This window comes from Macrotis lagotis, chromosome 6 (assembly GCF_037893015.1).
Source record: "Macrotis lagotis isolate mMagLag1 chromosome 6, bilby.v1.9.chrom.fasta, whole genome shotgun sequence".
In the NCBI taxonomy this organism is placed as follows: Eukaryota; Metazoa; Chordata; class Mammalia; order Peramelemorphia; family Peramelidae; genus Macrotis; species Macrotis lagotis.
Window position 1 is genome coordinate 121366733 of NC_133663.1, and position 20069 is coordinate 121386801.

The following is a 20069-nucleotide window of genomic DNA, read 5'->3' on the forward strand; positions in this document are numbered from 1 at the left end:
TTACCACTTGCTCATACTGGGAACATATCAAGATATGTTCTGTTTTGCTACAACTGTCCTCCAATGTATTTCAACTTCACCTAACATGAAATGTAGGTTTAGGTGGCCATTTATATTTCTCTGCCTTTAATAAAGATTTTTTTTTAAATGTATTTGAAGGTACTATAATGCATTGATTTCTAAAACTTTCTTTACTAATAACATTATCACATAAAGTTATTACCAAGATTATTAATATTATTTTATGAACTCTTTATATAAAAATTTCTATAGACCACAGTATGATTCAATTTCAAAAATATGTTATTATATAATTATATTATCATTATTATATTTAATTATTTTAAATTTCTATTTTATTTAATTTATATAATTTCTATTTAATTATATAATTTATATGTAATTTAATTTATATGATTATATTATATTATATTATTATTTATGTTATTCTTCTATTCCTTGGTTATTTATTTCACATCTTCTTATCCTGAAAAAGATAAGAACTATGTAATATTTTGCATTTGGAGATTTCACTGTTTCTATATCTCCCTTCTATTCAGGATAAAAAATTGCTACAAATGACTGAAATACAATAAATGAACCCCAAAAGGAAACATAGGACAAAACCAGAATATATTATCTGTCACAGAATGCTAATGTAACTTCAGGTAATGTTAGCTAAATAAAATTTCAGATAATAAAAATTAATTACAAGGAAAAATTGAATTAATGGATTACAAACTAATTTATTTGGAAAATGGATTGTTAACATTTGAGTAAAATGTTAACTGATGACCATAAAATTTTGTATATCAATTAAGACAGTCCATCAAATTACCTGGGGTGGAAGCAGTGGTAGTCTTATAAAGGCAAGAAGCATGCTTAGGTCACTACATCTCCTCTGTGTGTCATACTTAACCCACATCATCAAAGCATGGAAGATGGTTTCTTCATCAGGAACATTCACATCATCACTGGCCAGCAATTTATGGAGCTCCTCAGCTGGGAGGAGTAAAAACTCTTGATTTCTGATAACTTCCATTATGTTTTCCTGTTGAGAGAAAATATCTGAGCATAAATTCTGCTTACTTTTATTTAGCTAAGGCAGGTACCTCAGAAACAAAAAGGAAAAAGCAAACTGTAAAAACTTTTGTACTCATTAAAATATGATCTTTGAAAGTGAATTTTTCACAAATGAGCAAAAATGAAAACCTGGGAATGATAACATGTATAAATGTACCTGGGACAATAAAATCCTAAATTTAAATGATGATTTTTCAAATCATATATATATATATATATATATATATATATATATATATATATATACACACACACACACATATGTGTATATATATATATACACACACACATATGTGTATATATATATATACACACACACATATGTGTGTATATATATATATATATATATATATATATGACTTCTATATGCAGGAAGATCACAGAGTACTTAAATGAAGGAACATCAAGCCAACTTCCATTTATTTTAGTGAAAGAAACACTAGGGTTTTAAGCAGAGAAAGTAACACATGTGTTAAAATAAGATAATTATTCCAAGATTAAAAAATATAACAAGAAGAATCCAGAATCTGGTAGTTGAGTGGGTCCATAACTAGTTGAGTAATTGAAGGCAAAGAAATAATTGTACTTCATGGTGATGAGAAGCATACCTCAGGGCTTGGTCCCCTACCCTGTTATCCTCAACACTCTTATGAATAACTTGAATAATGCACAGATGACTCACTTATCAAATTAGCAGATGATACAAAGCTGAAACTGAGAGCCATTATGTAGAATGACAGAATAGGGATGCAGAAAGATCTCAAAAGTTTAGAATGATGAGCCAAATCTGACAAAATGCAGCTGATAATATTTTTTTAATTGCCAAGTTAATGATAAATTCTTTCAAGGCAGTCTCTATGCTTCCAGTCCTACAACTTCAATACATTTTAAATACCATCCCAATTCAACGGTATGATAATGATATTTCACATTTCAAAACTATGGCTTGCCATTTTCTCTTGCAGATAGACAAGAAGCATTTATAGGTTTAATTTGTTCCAGGCACTATACTAAATTATGAGAACACAAATGCAAACACCAAAGATAGCCTTTCCCTTCAAGGACCTTATATTTTAATATGAGAAAAAAGTAACAAGAAAAAGTGAACTATAAAGGAAGGTAAGGATAGGAAGTATCCACACAGGAGATGTTTTATAAATCCCATGCTCTTTGGTATGGCATTTAAGCTCCTTTATAATCTGTAATCTGTAAGTGTAGTCATAATTCACACTATTTCCCTATACATATTCTCAGGTTACAGATTTATTTAGATTTTAGTTGCAAATTATAAACAGAAACCTTGACAACCCAGAATCTCTTCTGGTAAGTGGAAGCAACTAGGAATGGTTAGTATGGAAAAGAAATAACTTAAGGGGAAGATAATTTGCAGCAAATATTGAAGTGCTATCATATGGAAGAAGAAGGCTCAGAGACAGGGGAAAATGGTCTAAATTGGGAGTCAAGAGATCTCAGTTCAAATAACAATCCTGTTATCTGTGTGTCCTCATGCAAATTACTTCTCTCAGCATCAATTTTTTCTTCTATAAAATGTGGAATGTTAAGACTAGGTCTTAGTATAAATCTATGATCCTAAGAGGAGACTTGACAAAACAACCCTTCTTATTCATTTGCAAAGATCAGCAGTCCATAGTAAAAGCTGCACATGGGTACATTTTATGGCCATGCTTTAAAACATTCATTTTCATTTGTATCTTTATTTAATTATTTCCATACACACATACACACACATACATATAGAATTATGTTTGACTCATGTATTGATCACTTTAAATGATTCTTCTATCTTCCCTTTGTTTTCTTTCCTTTTCCTTTTTCTTTTTTCTTTTTTTTAATTTAAATAATTCTGCAATATGGTTAGGTGGACAGATTCAGGAGGAAATTTAAGCTATGTAAAAACAAAATATACCAGTACAAATATATTTGAAAAGTAAATACATCTAAAATCCAAATATTTTGACTCAATTTGCATAACTAGAAAGGAGTAAATCATGAAATATCTTGCTTGGCCTAAATCAACTACACCTACATGTGGTTGAAGAAAATTAATTTCCACAATATAACTGACAAATGGATGGTCAACCTCTACTTAAAAATTTAATTCTGAGCAATTAATTATCTCTGTAAGGTTATTCTACTTTTGAATAGCTTTAAATTGAAGGAAAAAGTTTTCTTTCTTATTCATCATGTATATTGTTTGAAATCTTTGTTTCACATGAAACATAGAAATGGGATTATATATATAGTTATGTTTTCTCCAAGTACACTTAATATGACTATTATAATTTTAATCCTAGGCACCAAACATTATTATTTTTACTGCCACATTAAAGACAAACTATTACCTCATTATGAACAACATATTATATATAACACACATGGAATCGGGTTATATCAGTAATAATGAGCACAGATATTACCAAAAGAGTGAAATTAGCTAAAACTGAAGGGAAGCAACAATACACAATGAAATAATAATTTCTCAATCAGTTCTCTATGCAGTCAAATCCTTGTTTTATTAGAAGATCAAAATGAAGACCAAATTAGAGGGAAGAATAAAAATAAGGATATAATAACTGTAAATCAAAATACCTCTAAAACTATATTATTTAAATTACTAAATGACTCTGAAAAGGGGGAAATGAATAAAAAAGAAGCCATCAACATGAATTATTAGCCATTTCCTACATTATTTTAACCAGTATAAAAAATAAACACAATGAGGAGGCCAACCAACATAACACCTCATATCTTTGTCAAGCAGGTTACTAAAATAGGGCAATAATCAGTTACAATAAAATTCACCTATAAAATATAAAGGAGTACGTTAGAAGATAATGAATATTACTTAGAAAATAGTGAGAAACTATAAATTGAAAATGAGTTGATAGAGACCTCCTTGTGGTACTCATTTAAGCCAGATCCTCCCAAGAACATTTCATTATGAAACTGGAAGGACAACAGATAGATGAGTAGTCCAACTTCTTGGATGTGTTCCAAAAGATCTTGGAACAGAAGAGGGGAATGATGTGGCCTTCTGCCAACAGATGGGCTTTCTGGGCAATTTCTGATTTCCTTAGATTTTTAACTCCAAAAGGTGGACTAGAGATGAAAAATAGAAACCATATGCCAAAATTTCCAACAAATTTTATCTGCCAATGTCATTGCAATTGCTATATTTGGATTCTAAAATAGCAATTCCAAAAAGCATCATAGGAGGAAAAGGAAACTGAGCTAAAGGAAACACTAGAAAAACATTTGAATCAACATATATAAAGGGGATGCAAGACTATAGATGACAAAAATATGAGGACTTTTTGAAGATCATTTTTGAAGTTTTCTGAAAGGAGAAAAACATAACAAGAGATAGTATGGGTGTTATACCACCAAAAAATGCCAATAGAGGCAATATTAATACTTTATGAACATACACATACTTTCTCATCTTTATAATGCTTTGCCAGAGAATTGTATATATATATATATATATATATATATATATATATATATATATATATATATATATATATAATCCATGGCACCTTTGAATAGAGCATTAGAAAAGAACACAGAGGTTTGTAAATGGTAATCTATATTTAATATCTTATATAATCACACAATTCACTGTGTATAACTAATACAAAATCCCATTCTGTATGTCGTTTGCTTACTGTAAGAATAAAGTAAATAATTTGATAGAATAAAATTCGACCTTAAAAACTTTTTAGCCTGCATAAAGATCATTTAAGATTGTTGCAAAGATTAAAAAAGAGAAATAATTTTGATATCAGGAGTAGTATAAAGATTAGATACTATACTATAAATATTAGATATTATAAATATATAAATATAAGATATTATAAATGGACAATAGATTGGACTCAGAATTGAAAAGCAGAGAGAAGACTATATTGTATTTGGGAAATTTTTGCAGTTTTTTTAATGAAGTCAAATCTCTGACTAGTAAGAGGATTTTGATATAAGTCAGGTAATGTAAGAAAATCTCCATCTGATTGGAAAAGGTAGAAAGAAAAGGATGGAACTTATTATAAATGATATTTTCCACACCTAGAACAATATAAAGGATTCCACCAGAAAGAGGAATGTCTAATGAAGGAAGGCAGGGATTTAACTAGAGCAGGAAATAAAAGATAGATACTCTGTTACACTAATACCCTTGGAATGACAAGAGATAAAAGACTAAGTGTCCTACCCTACATCCAGAGTAATTGGTGTAATCCTTTTGAAGGATTTAGAAGATAGACTACAATTGAGTAGGTTGGAAAGAAGAGAGTATTGATCTTACAGAATCAACAGGTCATTGACCTAATGTGTATTTACCTTTATTATTTATTTTAATTTCTAATAAACATATAGGTGAAAAATTTAGAACCATTTTAATCAAATTATTTTTATTCTATTTTCATGCACAATTGGTTGAATATAATTTTCCTCTATATAATGACCATGCTTTAAAACATTCATTTTCATTTGTATCTTTATTTAATTATTTCCTTAGCTTTATAATTTTATTATTATGAAGGATAGTGCTAAAAGCTAATTTGTCATATAGTATTTTATTACATTCTAATTTTTTCTTTCAATTTCTCTACTAAAGATGTCAGACTGAATTTAATAACAATGTTAAAACTAGCAGCAACTAGCAAATACCCACCAAATATCATCTAGTACCTTTTCATGTAGATATTGTATTTACTGAATTCACTATTACTAAGCTTTGAACATTTAATAGAATATCACATAATGCTTTATTTAATCTAAACTTTAATTTAATTCTGCCATCATTAAATTTTCCTATATCCACCATCATTATAAGTCAAACAAGAAAAATGTCTGTGCTATGCTTCTACTTATTGTTTGCTTTTTTAAATTATTTTAAGATCTAGATATTTGCATCCACAGATGACTTGAAAGTAACCTTTAAGGCCCTAAGCATCATTCAGGATGTAAACCTGCAATTGAAGACATTTCTCAAATTTAGCCTAGGGTTATTTTGATGAACCAGAGTGGATCTAAAAGGTAAAATTAATTTCACAGCCATCCATAGTTTCATTTTTTTAATTTGTGACAAGAAACATCCCATCAAACCCCCAAATTAACCACAAATTGCATTGATTTTCAGGGTCTCAGATCATAGATTTTGAATTGGAAGTGGTTTTTAAAATTCAACTCCTTCAAATTTTGAGATTTGGAAAATAAGGCCTAAAGTTTATATGACTTTTCCTAGAAACTGACAGAGCCATGTTTGAAATCTTGGTTTTCTAATTGCAAATCCAGTATTCTTTCCCTTGACTGGGATTTCTGATTGGCCAGTTGAGTGCTTTGTGCCTGATTAATTATTATAGGAAAAGACATAAAGAGATCTTAAAGATGTTTTTGTCTAAACTCATTTTATTAAAAAGGAAACAGTCTCAGAGAGAGTGACTTGTCCGAAGTCATACCATTAAGGTCAAACCATGAAATGAGATTAGAGCTCAAGTACAAAACTAGTGTTCTTTCTATATATAATACTGTACATGAAAGTTTGTTGAAAAGTTTCATGAGTCTCTAAGTATCACATAACAACAAATTAAGTTTTGCCAAAAAAGGCTTAATCTTGAAATACCTTCTTTATCTTCTTTGTTATTCTCTTAACTTTTGAAGGATATATCACTACCGCCTCTTGAATACTTTATCTTCTAGTGGTTTTCATGGCATTGCTCTCTGGATTAATCTCCTGTCGGGTCATTCATTTTCACTCTTTTTCAATGGATCATTATCTATCTTTCATTTAATAAGTGTGATATAAGTATTTCACCCAAGATTAGACCTAGTATGACTTTCTGTTGGTAACTTCATTTGCACCCAAAGGTTGAATTACTGTCATTATTGAAAATGACTCTGGAACCTTTATAGCAATTTCTAATCTTCACTTTGTGATTCTATGTCTACAGTGTTAATTGTCTACTGAATATCTCCACCTGGAAGTCCTGTAGGTATAAAAAACATGTCTAAAATAGAATTTATAATTTAATTTATTCCTAAGGGAACTCATTCTCTATACTTCATTATTTCAGTTAAGGGCATGACTATTCTTCCAATCACCCAGGTTTAAAACCTTTTACCTTACTTATATGATAAAAATATTTTCAACCTGATATTTTAAGTCTTTCATAATGTAGCCTTTATAATGAAACCAGAAAGATGAATCTTCATGACTCTAGAACCAGCATTCATATCCACTGCGATACCCAGCTGCCCAGTGCTTTAGAAAATCTTCCTCTGCAATTTTATTTTTCAAATGAACAGAAATAAATTTTCTCTCCTTCATATGATCCATCCCCATTAGAGGAAAAAAAGGGAGAAAAGAAAAACAATTTCTTGCAACAAAAATGACTAATCAAACAAAACCAATCTCTTCAATTGTTGCACAAAAATAAATATTCAAAATCACATATTTGCATTGTATATATACTCATATGTACATTTATATTATAGGATATGTCTACTTCTTTCTTGCATGTATATAGAGAGATATACAGTGGTAAATAGAAATATAGATAAATAGATATTGATCCTCAGTAATCATGGATTATTGTTGTATTGATTATAGTTCTTTTAGCTTTCAAAAAGTTTTACTTTATAGTGTTATAATTGTATAAATTGTTTGCACATTTGGCTCATTTCATTCTTCCTCAGTTTATGTCTTCAAAATACTTTATATTTTATAATGTGAATGCTATAACATTAATTAGTTTTGATAATATAAATTCTTCTAATTCTGCTTACTTCACTCTGTATCAACTTTTATAAATCTTTCCATGTCTTCTTGAAATTATCTATTTACTCATTTCTTCATAATGAGTAAATACAATAATGTTCCTTCAAAATCTGATGCCACAATTTGTTCAACCAAAAACTGATGAACATCTTTGCTACCACACAAACCTGCAATAAATCATTTTCAACATGAAAGCTTTTTTATTATTTCTCTAATTTTTAGGTATAGACTTAACAGTGATATTGCTGAGTCAAAGGACATGACAGTTGAGTGACTTTTCATTTATAATTCCATATGACTTTCTAGAACAGTTGTATCCATTCACACGTCTATCAATATTACTTTAATGTGTCTATTTCTTCACACCTTCTTTAAGATTTATCACTTTTCTTTTTTTCCAATCTGTTTTTCCAGTCCTTTTACCAATTTGTTGAGTATGAGGTGAAATTTCAAAATGGCTTTAATTTCTTAATTTAGTAGTTATTTGGAGAATTTATTAAAATAACAATAGACAGTCTAGATTTTTTTGCTAGAGAAATGTCTGTTTATAAATTTTGACCATCTAATAATTGGGCAAATGACTCTCATTTTGATACACTTGAATTGGTTATTTATATATCTTGGAAATGAGACATTTGTCAGAGAAAGTTACTGCAAACCTTTTTCTCCCAATTGTTTCCCTTTCATCTTAACTTTTTTGAATTTGTTTTTGTAAAAACTTTTTTAACTCATACAATCAAGATTATTCCTTTAATTCCCTATGGTCTTTATTACTTGATTGGTCATGAATTTTTGTCTTATTTTGCCTTATTGCAAAGTTTTCCTTATTTATTTATAATGTAAACTTTCATATCCGTCATGACCCCTTTTGTAGCTTATCTTTGTGCAGGTTGTGAGGTATAAAAATCTAATTTCTTTCTTCTTGCTGTCTAATTTGGTAAGAATGTAATGGAATATGGTAGTGCAAGAAATTAGAAAAAATTATTTCAAAGAATGGATTGATATAGAACTATAAGAGCAATTTACAGCATCAATATCATAAAATGAAGAGTTTTGAAAGATTTAAAAATTAGACCAACTAAATAAATCACAATGACAGAGGAACAATATAGATTATTCTTTAATACAGTTTTATGGACTAATCTTTAGAATTAGAAATTAAATTGTATGGTTGATTAATATGGGAATATAATACAGGGATTCTCCTTCCCTTCTTTTATTCCCCCTTTCCCCCCTTCTTTTGGTCTTTCTTTTCAGTGAGTGGGGCAATGAGAGAATAAAAAAATGATTGATAATTGAAAAAAAATAACAAAATTTTTTCTTTAAAAAATAAAGTATTTTTTTCTAACAAATAACCCAAGGAAGTTATGATGTATTATTCCTAATGAATATGATTATGTTTATAAGAAATGATAACCAATGATTTCAGGAAAAAATATGAAAAGCCTTCCATGAAATAATGGAAAGTGAAGTGAGGAGACCACCAGAAAACTATACAATAATAGTAGTAATAAGGTGCAATAATCAACCTTGAATGACTTAACTATTCTGATCATTACAATGATCCAAGAAAATTTCAAAGTATTTATGAGGAAATATGTTGTCCACCTCCAGAGAAAGATTTGATATTGTCAGAATATAGGCAAAATCATACTATTCCTTCTTTCCTCCCACCCTCCCTCCTTCCCTTCCCTTCCCTTCCTTCCTTCCTTCCTTCCTTCCTTCCTTCCTTCCTTCCTTCCTTCCTTCCTTCCTTCCTTCCTTCCTTCCTTCCTTCCTTCCTTCCTTCCTTCCTCCCTCTCTTCCTCCCTCCTCTCTTCCTCCTTCCTCCATTCCTCCTTCCCTCCCTCTTCCCTCCCTTCCTGTCTCTTGCCTACCTCCCACCCTTCCTTTCCTCCTCCCCTCCTTCCTTTCCTCCTCCCTCCCTTCCTTCCTTCCTTTGTTCCTTTCTCCTTTCTTCCTCCCCTTCCTCCTCCCTTTCTCTCTCTCCCTCCCTTCCTCCCTCCCTCCTTCCCTCCCTCCTTCCTCCCTTCCCTCCTTTCTCCCTCCCTTCTTCCTTCCTCTTTCCTTCCTCCCTCCCTCCCTCCCTCCCTTCCTCCCTTCCTCCCTTCCTTCCTTCTTTCCTTCCTTTCTTCCTTCTTCCTTCCCTCCCTTCCTCTTTCAAGTTTTCTTCAAAATGATTAATGTGGAAATGTTTTATGTGATTGTACAGGCATAACTTATATAAGTTTTCTTGTCATCTAAAGGAGAACTTTTGGAACTCAAAACTTTTTTTTTAAATGACTAAAAGTAGCTTTTAATGAATGTGTGGAAAAAAACCTTTTTTTAAATCATTACCCAAGAATAATGACAGTATATATTTAGAGATCTTTAAAAGGTACAAAAACATTTTCCTCACAGTAACTCTACCAAGTAAATATGATCAATTAAATTTCAACATTTTATGAATGAGAAAACTGAACCTCTTAAAAAATTGACTTTTCCAAAGAATGAAAGAGGGAAGGAATAAGCATTAATGAAGCTCCTACCATATGCAATTCTCTGTGTTAAATATTTTGCAAATATTATAACATTTTATCCTCATATCAATCTTGTGAGGTAGCTGTCTATTATTATATATTCCAATATAGACAATTCAGAACTTTCTAGATAACTGTCTCTTCTCCATGAGCTTTCCATAAATTTAACAACCTAGTTTGCTTTGCTTTGCATTCAGATTCCACAGATTTTTTCCGCTCTGGATGTGGAAGATATTTTCCATAACAGGTCTCTCAGTGTTAACGTTGATTGCTGAACTTCTGAGAAGAGCTGCATCTAACATAGTCGACCAATTCAAAATGTTGTTAATGAGTACTACTAGATCAGCTTCTAAATAAATGGTCATAGGCACTGATTTTGTTATTTCATTAGTATGGAGAATAACTGGGCAACAAAACTCTGTCTGCCAAATGAACTTATCACCTCTGTTTATCGTCTTTTGTTTTTAACTCTCCTTATTTATTTATTTTCTAGTTACATACAAAGATAATTTTTAATATTCATCCTTTTGCAAACTTTTGAGTTGCATATTTCCCACCACTCTTCCTACCCACCCCACTCCCCTCCACATGGCAGCAAACAATCTGATTTAGGTTGGAGATGTAAAATTGTGTTTAATGTATTTCTAAATTACTCAAAATATGAAAGGAGAACTAGAGCTAAAGGGAAAAAATGAGAAAGAAAAAATATATAAAAGAAGTTTTAAAAAGCCGATATAGTCTGTTTTCCTCTTCATTCAGACTCCATAATTTTTTCTCTTATTGTGGACAGCATTTTCCTTAACAGGACTCTCAGGATTGCCCTTGATCTCTGAACCATTGAGAGGAGTTACATCAATAATACATAGTTGGTCATCATACAATTTTGCTTTTAATGTGTACAATGTTCTCCTGGTTCTGCTCCCATCACTCAACATCAGTTCAAGCAAGTCATTACAGGATTTTCAAAAGTCTGGTTGTTCATGATTTCTTTTAGAATAATAGTATTCCATCAGATTCATATGCCATAATTTGTTCAGCCATTCCCCAATTGATGAACATTCCCTCAATTCTTTGTGAGCACAAAAAGAGCTACTATGAATATTATTATACATGTGGGTCCTTTCCCTCGCAGTTTATCAACTTAAAAAACTTTTTAAGATGACCAAGAGGCTCTTTCTTTTGTAGAGTCACATAGGCAGTATGTATCAGAAGTCAAGCATTCCTGGTTTCAGGACAAGCATTTTTATCTACTTTACTACACTTCCTTACATGTAGAAAATACTAGAGAACATGTATTAAATACTAGTTTCTAGTACTAATGTGATTAAAATGTCCATTTTTCCTCTAATTTTTATGTCAATAATTCAAATTATGAGAGTTCTATAATGTCTTTGGTCAGGTATAGAAATCATTGGGGATAGATGAGAGAGTAGTATTGACTTTAGTGTTAGTTTTATGAATCCAATACATTTTGTTATCTTATAATTCTCTGTGCAGAAGAGGAAAATAATTAGCATTTTGAGTATGATTAGATTATAGAACTCTTGGTTGAAGTTACATGCTATATATTTTCTAAATGGACTTGATGGAAATGTAGGAATCATCTTGATGCTCTAGTATTAAGGGCTAGAGTTCTTTTGTGTAAATCCTTTGTTCCTGAAGAGGACAAGACATTACTGAGGTGATGTAATGACATGCAAATGAATGATATTTAAGTGAGGGAGAGCTGTCCAAAGTCACCAGCCTCACTTTCTCCTCTAGAGCCATCTGGATCCAGTGGCAAGAGAGGAATCAAAATGCTTGGAGCTGACCCAAGATTCAGTGGATGACCTTGGCTATTTTAAGCTAAGCTATTTTTAACAGATCTCAGTTTGACTAAGGCAATACTCATTTTTAGTGATGAAGACAAGGTAACAAAACATGAATGCAACAAACCTTCATTAGTCTTTTTTACCTGTACATCTTAAATCTTGGGAAAAGAGGGAGCAATTCTAAAAATCAGAAGCAAGCTACATCTGTGTGAATGTATAATATACTGAACAGTATAATAATAACTTTATTATAAATTGATGGAAAGATAAAAATATATACTTCTCCCATTTACTTAAAATAAGCAATTATTTGGAATGTGTTGCTACTCTAAAATTAGCAATTCTGCTCTTATCCCTTTATACCACAATAAATCCGAGCCTAGTGTTCAAAGACAGTAAAATGGGAAAATTGAGGCAAAAGAATATGAAGGAACAAACAAGGAAGGGTCTGGTTAAAATCTCCTGAAAATTGTAACAACTTCACTTTGAGCATAGTTCTACGAATTTAGCATTCACAGTCAAAAGAACAAATGTTTTATCTATACTGAACGACCTTCTCTTACAAATACATAATGACTTGGCAGTGCAGTGCTACATAAGAATGTGAAGGACAAAATTGAATCTACAGCAGCCCATTAAAAATTTAATTATTGTTTTGCATCCATTCATTTTTTAATAAAGGGAATTGGGCTATTTCCCTTCTGGTCTAGAATAATATGCCAGAAAATTATCAACAGTTGCATGCACCCAATATTATAGAATCAAAGCATATTACTGTTCATAATATTTAACCTAATTTAAAACCTTTTAACAGCAGGTATAATTAGGATCATTGTCCAAAATGAAATTAAAAAAATCATAGGAAAGAGAGGTAGAGTCAAGATAGCGAAGAACAGCCAGGAAGTTGCCAGAGTTCTCTCCAGTTTCCCTCAGAAACAACCTTATATCAAGTCTTTAAATGGATTCTGGAGTGGCAACCCTACAAAAAGAGAGTGTTTTAGCTTATGCTAACTTAGAAGGACTTCAGAAAAGGTTTTTCTCATTTAAATAAAAGGACAGTCCATCTTAGCAAAGATAGGGTCTGGGCAAGCCAGTGGGAGAGTCTTAGTCACAATACATATCATCCTCTAGGTTCAGGCTCTGCAGGCCAGGTGTGAGATCTCTAGCTCTAATACAGAATCAGTGTGACTGGGTTGGGATACCCCAGCACAGTAAGAAATCCACCAGCACCAGAAGTTCCAGTGCAGAAAACCAATAACCAAGCCCTTGGCTCCCATTATAAGAAGCGCAGGACAATGCTCCACAGTGGCGCAGGAGCAAAGTTCAACTTTAAAAGTCACAAATTAAATGAATTATATAAGGAAATGAGGAAACAACACTATTGATCTTTGTAGATTAAATGATGGTATACTTAGAGAAACCTGGAGGATCAGCTAAAAAAAGAACAAAAAAATACTATTTGAAATAATTAATAATTTTAGCAAAGTTAACAGGGTATAAATAAGCCCACAAAAAATCATTTGCATGTCTATATATTACCAAAAAAGCCCTGAAGCAAGAGATATAATGAGAAATTGTATTTCAAATAACTGTAGACAATATAAAATATTTGAGAGTCTCCATGGCAAGACAAATTCAGGAACTCTATGAACACAATTACAAAACACTTCACACACAAATAAAGTCATATCTAAGTATTTGGAAAAATAAAACGCTCATGGGTAGGCCAAGTTAATATATTAAAAATGATAATTCAACCTATATTAATTTACTTATTCATTATCATACCAATCAAATTACCAAAAATTATATTATAGAGCTAGAAAAATATTAACAAAATTCATCTGGAAGAACAAAAGGTCGAGCATATAAAAGGGAACTGGGGCAGAGTCAAGATGGCAGAGAGCAACTTCCTGGGTTTCCCTCAGAAGCAATATTAATCAAACTTCTGAATGGATTTTGAAGTGACAGAACCAACAAAGGAACAGAGTGGAATATTTTTCAGTTTAGAAGGGGAAAGGGGAACAAAAAAGAGAGGAGGATGATAGAAGAGAGGGCTGATTGAAGGAATTGGTGGCCCGAGGCAAAATGCTCAGGAGGAGGAATAGAGTGACAGGAGAAAGAAAAGTACAAAAGGAGGGAAAATAGAATGGAGGGTAATACAGATTTAAAAATTCTAACTACAAATATGAATGGAATGAACATAAAACAGAAATAGATAGCAGAGTGGATTAAAGCCCAGAATCTTACAATATATTGTTCATAAGGAACATATTTGAAGATGAGAAGAAGGATACAAGACTGAAGTAGAATATATTATGCTTCACTGAAGTAAAAAATGTTGGGATAGCAATCCTTATCTAAGACAAAGGAAAAGTAAAACTAAATCTCACTAAAGGATTATAAGGAAGGAAACTACATTTTCCTAAAAGGTATCATAGACAGGTAAACAAATATACACCAAGAGCTAAAGCATCCAAATTCTTAAAGAATTTAATTCATTTACAGGAAGAAATAGATAACAAAATTATGTTAGTGGAGGACCTCAACACATCTCTCAGAATTACATAAATAAAGAAGGCTATTAACAAAATGAATAGAATTTTAGAAAAGTTGGATAGGCTAGCACTCTGGGAAAAATTGAATGGAGATAGAAAGGAATATATCTTCTTCTCTGCAGTATATGGCACCTACAAAAATTTGACCATGTTTTAGGGACTAAAACCTTAAAATTAAAGAAGAAATATTAAATGTATCATTTTGAGATCATGATGCAATAAAAATCACATGTAATAAAAGGCCATGAAAAGGTAGACTAAAAATTACTTAGAAACTAAATAATCTAATAATTGCAAAATGAGTGGATCAAACAATAGATCATAGAAAGAATCAATAATTTCATCCAAGACAATGATATTAACGAGGTGACATATTAAACTTCTGGAATAGCAAAAGCAGTTATTAGGGGAAATTTGCTTACATGAATGAAATAGAGAAAACCAAAGATCAACTAGTTGGGTATGTAACCAAAAAAACTGGAAAAAAAGCAAATTTAAAAAACCCAATTAAATATCAATTCTGAAAATCAAAGGAAAATAAAATGGAAAGTAAGAAAACTATTGAGGTAATAAATAAAACTAAGAATTTGTGGAAAATAAAATTAATAAAATAGATATACTTTTGGCAAATTTTAATAAAATATAAGAAAACCAAATTGCTGATATCAAAATGAACAGGGTGAATTTGCCATCAATGAAGAGTGAATTAAAGTAATAATTCATAGCTATTTTGCCTAACGTATGTAAATGAATATGACAATCCAAGTAAAATGGATAAATATTGATAAAAACTTAAATTTCTCAAATTAACAGAAGAATAAATAAAATACTTAAAAAGCTCCATTTCAGGATAAAAGAAATTGATCAAGCCATCCATGAACTCCTTAAGAAAAAACTCCAGGGTCAAATGGATTTACAAATGAATTCTACCAAACATTTAAAGAACAATTATTTCCAATTCATTAAAAAAAATTTGACAAAAAAAGAGATGAAGAAGTTCTATCTAATTCCTTTTATGACACCAATATGGTGCTGATACCTAATCTAGAAAAAGCCAAAACAGAAAATTATAGACTGATTTCCCTAAGGAATATTGATGCAAAATTTTAAATAAATATTTTCAAAGAGATTACAGCAGATTATCACTAGGATAATACACTTTGATCAGGTAGGATTTATGCTAGGAATGCAGAATTGGTTCAATAGTAGGAAAAATATCAGCATAATTAACCATATCAAAAACGAAACTAACAGAAATCATATGATTATCTTAATAGATTCTGAAAAAACTCAGCAAAATATAGCCCATTTCTATTAAAAATCTAGATAGCATAGGAGATTTCCCTTAAAAAATAACAAGTATCTATCTAAAATTATCAGCAAACATCATATGTAATGAAGATAACCTAGAAACATTTCCAATAAAATCAGAGATGAAACAAGGATGACTATTGTCACCACTATTATTCGATATTACACTAGACATGTTAGCTTTAGCAATAAGAGAATAAATGAAATTGAAAGAATCAAAATAAGTAATGAAGAAACAAAACTCTCATTCTTTGCAGATAATAAAATGGTATACTAAGAGAATTTGAGGAAATCAACTAAAAATTACTTGAAACAGCAATTTTAGCAAAGTTGCAGTATATAAATTAACCTTATAAATCATCATTATTTCTATATACTGTCAAAGAATAGCAACAAGAGCAAGAAAAAAATTCCATTGAAAGCAATTGTAAATAGCATAAAATACTTGGGATTTTACCAGTCAAGGCAAACCAAAAGACTATTTGAATACAATTACAAAACACTTTTTACAAAAAATCAAATCTATATAATTGGCAAAATGTCAATTGCTCATGGGCAAGCCAAGCTAATATAATAAAAAAATGACAATTCTGGCTAAATTAAATTCTTTATTTAGTGCCATACAACCAAGCTACCAAAGATATTTTACATAGCTATAAAAAGTAGTAACGAAATTCATCTGGAAGAACAAAAGGCCATGTATATCAAGGAAATTAATGGGAAAAATGCAATGGAAGGAGTCCTAGTTGTAGCAAATCTAAAATTATACTATGAAGCAGGAATCATCAAAACTGTCTTTGTCTCAGAAATAGCATAGTGGATCAGTAGAAATGAACAGGTTCAGAAGAAACAGTAGTAAATGACTATAGTAATCTATTGTTTGATAAACCCAAAGACTCCAGCTTAAGGAAGAAGAAATCTAAAACAAAAACTGCTGGGAAAACTGCAAAATAGTATGATAGAAACCAGGTCTAGATCAACATCTCAAACCCTAAGCCAAGATAAGGTTGAAATGGGTACAGGATTTAGACATAAAAAGTGATACCATAGGCCAATTAGGAGAGCAAATAATAGTTTATCTGTCAGATCTATGGAGAAGGAAAGATTTTATGAGTAAACAAGAGATAATGGATTTTGCAAAATGGATTCTGATTACATTTAATTAAAAAAATGTTTGTACAAGCATAAGAATGCAGCCAAGATTACAAGAAAAACAGAATGTGGGGAAACTAATTTTACAGTTAGTGTTTCTGGCAAAGGTCTAATTTCTAAGAAATATAAAAAACTGAGTCAAGTTTTAAAAAATACAAATTATTCCCCAGTTGATAAATGGTCCAAGGATATGATCAAACAGCTTTCAAATTAAGAAATTAAAGCTGTCTATAGTAATATGAAAATAAATTCTCTAATCCAACTCATTACTGATTAGAGAAATGCAAATTAAAAATCTGAGGTACCATGTCACACCTATTAGATTGGCTGCAACAACAGAAGAGGAAAATGGTAAATGTTGGAGAAGGTGTGGGAAAACTGTAAGTCTAATGCATTGTTATAAAGTTGCAAACGTAGTGGACCTAAGCCTAAATGGCTATATAACTGTGCATATCCTTTGATCCTATAATATCACCACTAGTTCTGTATGCCAGAAATCATTAAAAAAAAAAAACCAGAAAAGGATCAACTTGGACAAAAAAAATTATTGCACTTATTTTTGTAATCAAATAATTAAATATTGAGATGATTGCCTATCAACTGAAGAATGATAGAATTGAATGCAATGGAATATTATTGGTCTATGAGCAATGATGAGTAAGTAGATTTCAGAAAAACCTGGACTTACATGAACTGATGCTGAGTGAAGTGAGCTGAACCTGAAAATCATACACAGTAACAGCAACATTGTGTGATTATCAGCTATGATAAACTTGGTTCTCCTCAGCAAAACAATGATCAAAGATGATTCTAAAAGACTTGTAATGGAAAATATCATCAATATCCAAAGAACTAACTATGGATTTTTTTTAGGTTTTTGCAAGTCAAACGGGGTTAATTGGCTTGCCCAAGGCCACACAGCTAGGTAATTATTAAGTGTCTGAGACCAGATTTGAACCCAGGTACTCCTGACTCCAAGGCCAGTGCTTTATCCACTACACCATCTAGCCATCCCTAACTATGGATTCTTAATGGAATTAAGGGATAGTTTAATCTTTTTTCCCCCTTTTCTTGTGGTTTTCCCCTTTTGTTCTAATTCTTCTTTTACAATATGACTAATGTAGAGCTGTTTAAGCTGATTATACCTCTATAATCTATATTAGATTACTTGCTGCTTTGAGTAAGGAAGGGGACAGAGAAAAATTTGAAACTTAAAATCTTATAAGAATGAATGTGGAAAACTATCTTTGCATAGAATTGTAAAAATGAAATACTATTAAGTGGGAATGTAAAACAAAGGCAAGATGAAAGATTGTCCACCAAAAAAATAATTAAAAAAGTCTAAAATGGAAATTTAGGAGATTATTACTTTGGTTAGGAAAAATTAAAGTCAGTCAGTCAACTAGTATTTATTAAATATTTTAGCATATTCCAAGTATTTTACTAAGGATGAAAAGGAAAAATGAAACAAAATAAAGAAACAAGCAAACAACAATAACACGACCTGCTTTTAAGGAGCACATAGTCACAAAATGGGACTGTAACTGAAACTTACAGGAAGCCAGAAAAGTTAGGATGCAGAAGTGAGGAGGGAAAGAGTTACCAGCATAAGTCTTGGTCAGTGAAACACTCAAAGTCAGTAGCTTGATTTCAATTGAGAAAAATGACTAGACTGGGATTCCTGGATCTCAGTAGAAGAAGGAGTAAGGAATAAAAGCCCTAGAAAGGTAAGAAAGGGAGGGCTTCAACTGTTAAATAAAGGATTTTATATTTGATCCTGCAGGTGGTGGGAAGTCACTGAAGTTTATCAAGTAGCTCAGGAAGAGGAAAATAGGAAGTTAAAAAAAAATTGAGTAAAGAAATCTTCCTCATAGGCTTAAGAGTTCTGTTAAATACTTCTTAATCTCTAGAAGCAGCAGAACTACTTAAGTGGCAAGTTTTTGCTCAAATAAATTTAAAAGGGATGAAAGTGATCCTATAATCTATGTTACAAAATAAAAAGATAAAATGCTTTAAAGAGGAAAACTCATGCCAATCATAATTTCATGGAGAATGTGATTTTTATTTTTTCATTGAGGTTAACTTCATTAATGTATTTTGCAAAGCTCTATAAAAGAGAATTGAACTTAAAAACAGAAGAGCTATATTTAAATCTTGTCACTATTTTGATTTTAACCTCTTGAGATTTTTTTTTCTTAATCTGTAAAAATGTAGAGGGAAGGTTTGCTCGAGAAAATACTCCTAAGCTCTCTTCTATCTCTAAAAGTCTGTTATTATTTTAATTGCCAAAAGTCCCAGGATGGTTTGAAAGATAAGTAGAAAGGTGAGTATCACTCATTGTTTTGACAGTGTACATTTTTTTTTCACTGTGAAAATCCAGCAGTTTGCACCTCCCACTAATTGGTCTAGGCTTATATGCTTGATATGCATATGTCCTGTGTAGACACGATTGACTAGGAAACCTTAATGAGGACTCTTTTAAATTCTATCTATGAAAGTCTCTTGAGAGAACTTCTATACTAAGGTGAAGTATAAGTACTGCCAGATGATATCCCCACAGGTTCTATATCTTAGTACTCAACAATATTCTTAAATTAGACTTTGCCAGTGCACAAAGTTCTATAGCAAAACTATGTGTACCCTTAGGACTTTATTTCATTCGATTGTGTGCTTACAAACTGGGGGTTAGAGCCCAAATAATGTTAAAACTATAAAATTTTATTGTTCTAATTAGTAAAGATATACTATCTATAATGGGTACTCTTTCCATCTTCATAGATCATTATTTGTGTATATAGGATTGCAATTTGTGTCCATATTCTTTCATAGATCCTTC

General features: G+C 31.1%; 1 protein-coding gene across 1 annotated transcript in view; it reads right to left on the reverse strand.

Moving 5' to 3' along the window:
• KLHL1 (kelch like family member 1) overlaps positions 1-20069 on the reverse strand; it is a 529576-nt gene that overhangs the window by 218136 nt on the left and 291371 nt on the right. The window contains exon 5 of the mRNA XM_074192758.1: positions 839-1051. Coding sequence (XP_074048859.1) covers positions 839-1051 — 213 coding nt within the window. The remainder of the gene's footprint in view (positions 1-838; positions 1052-20069) is intronic.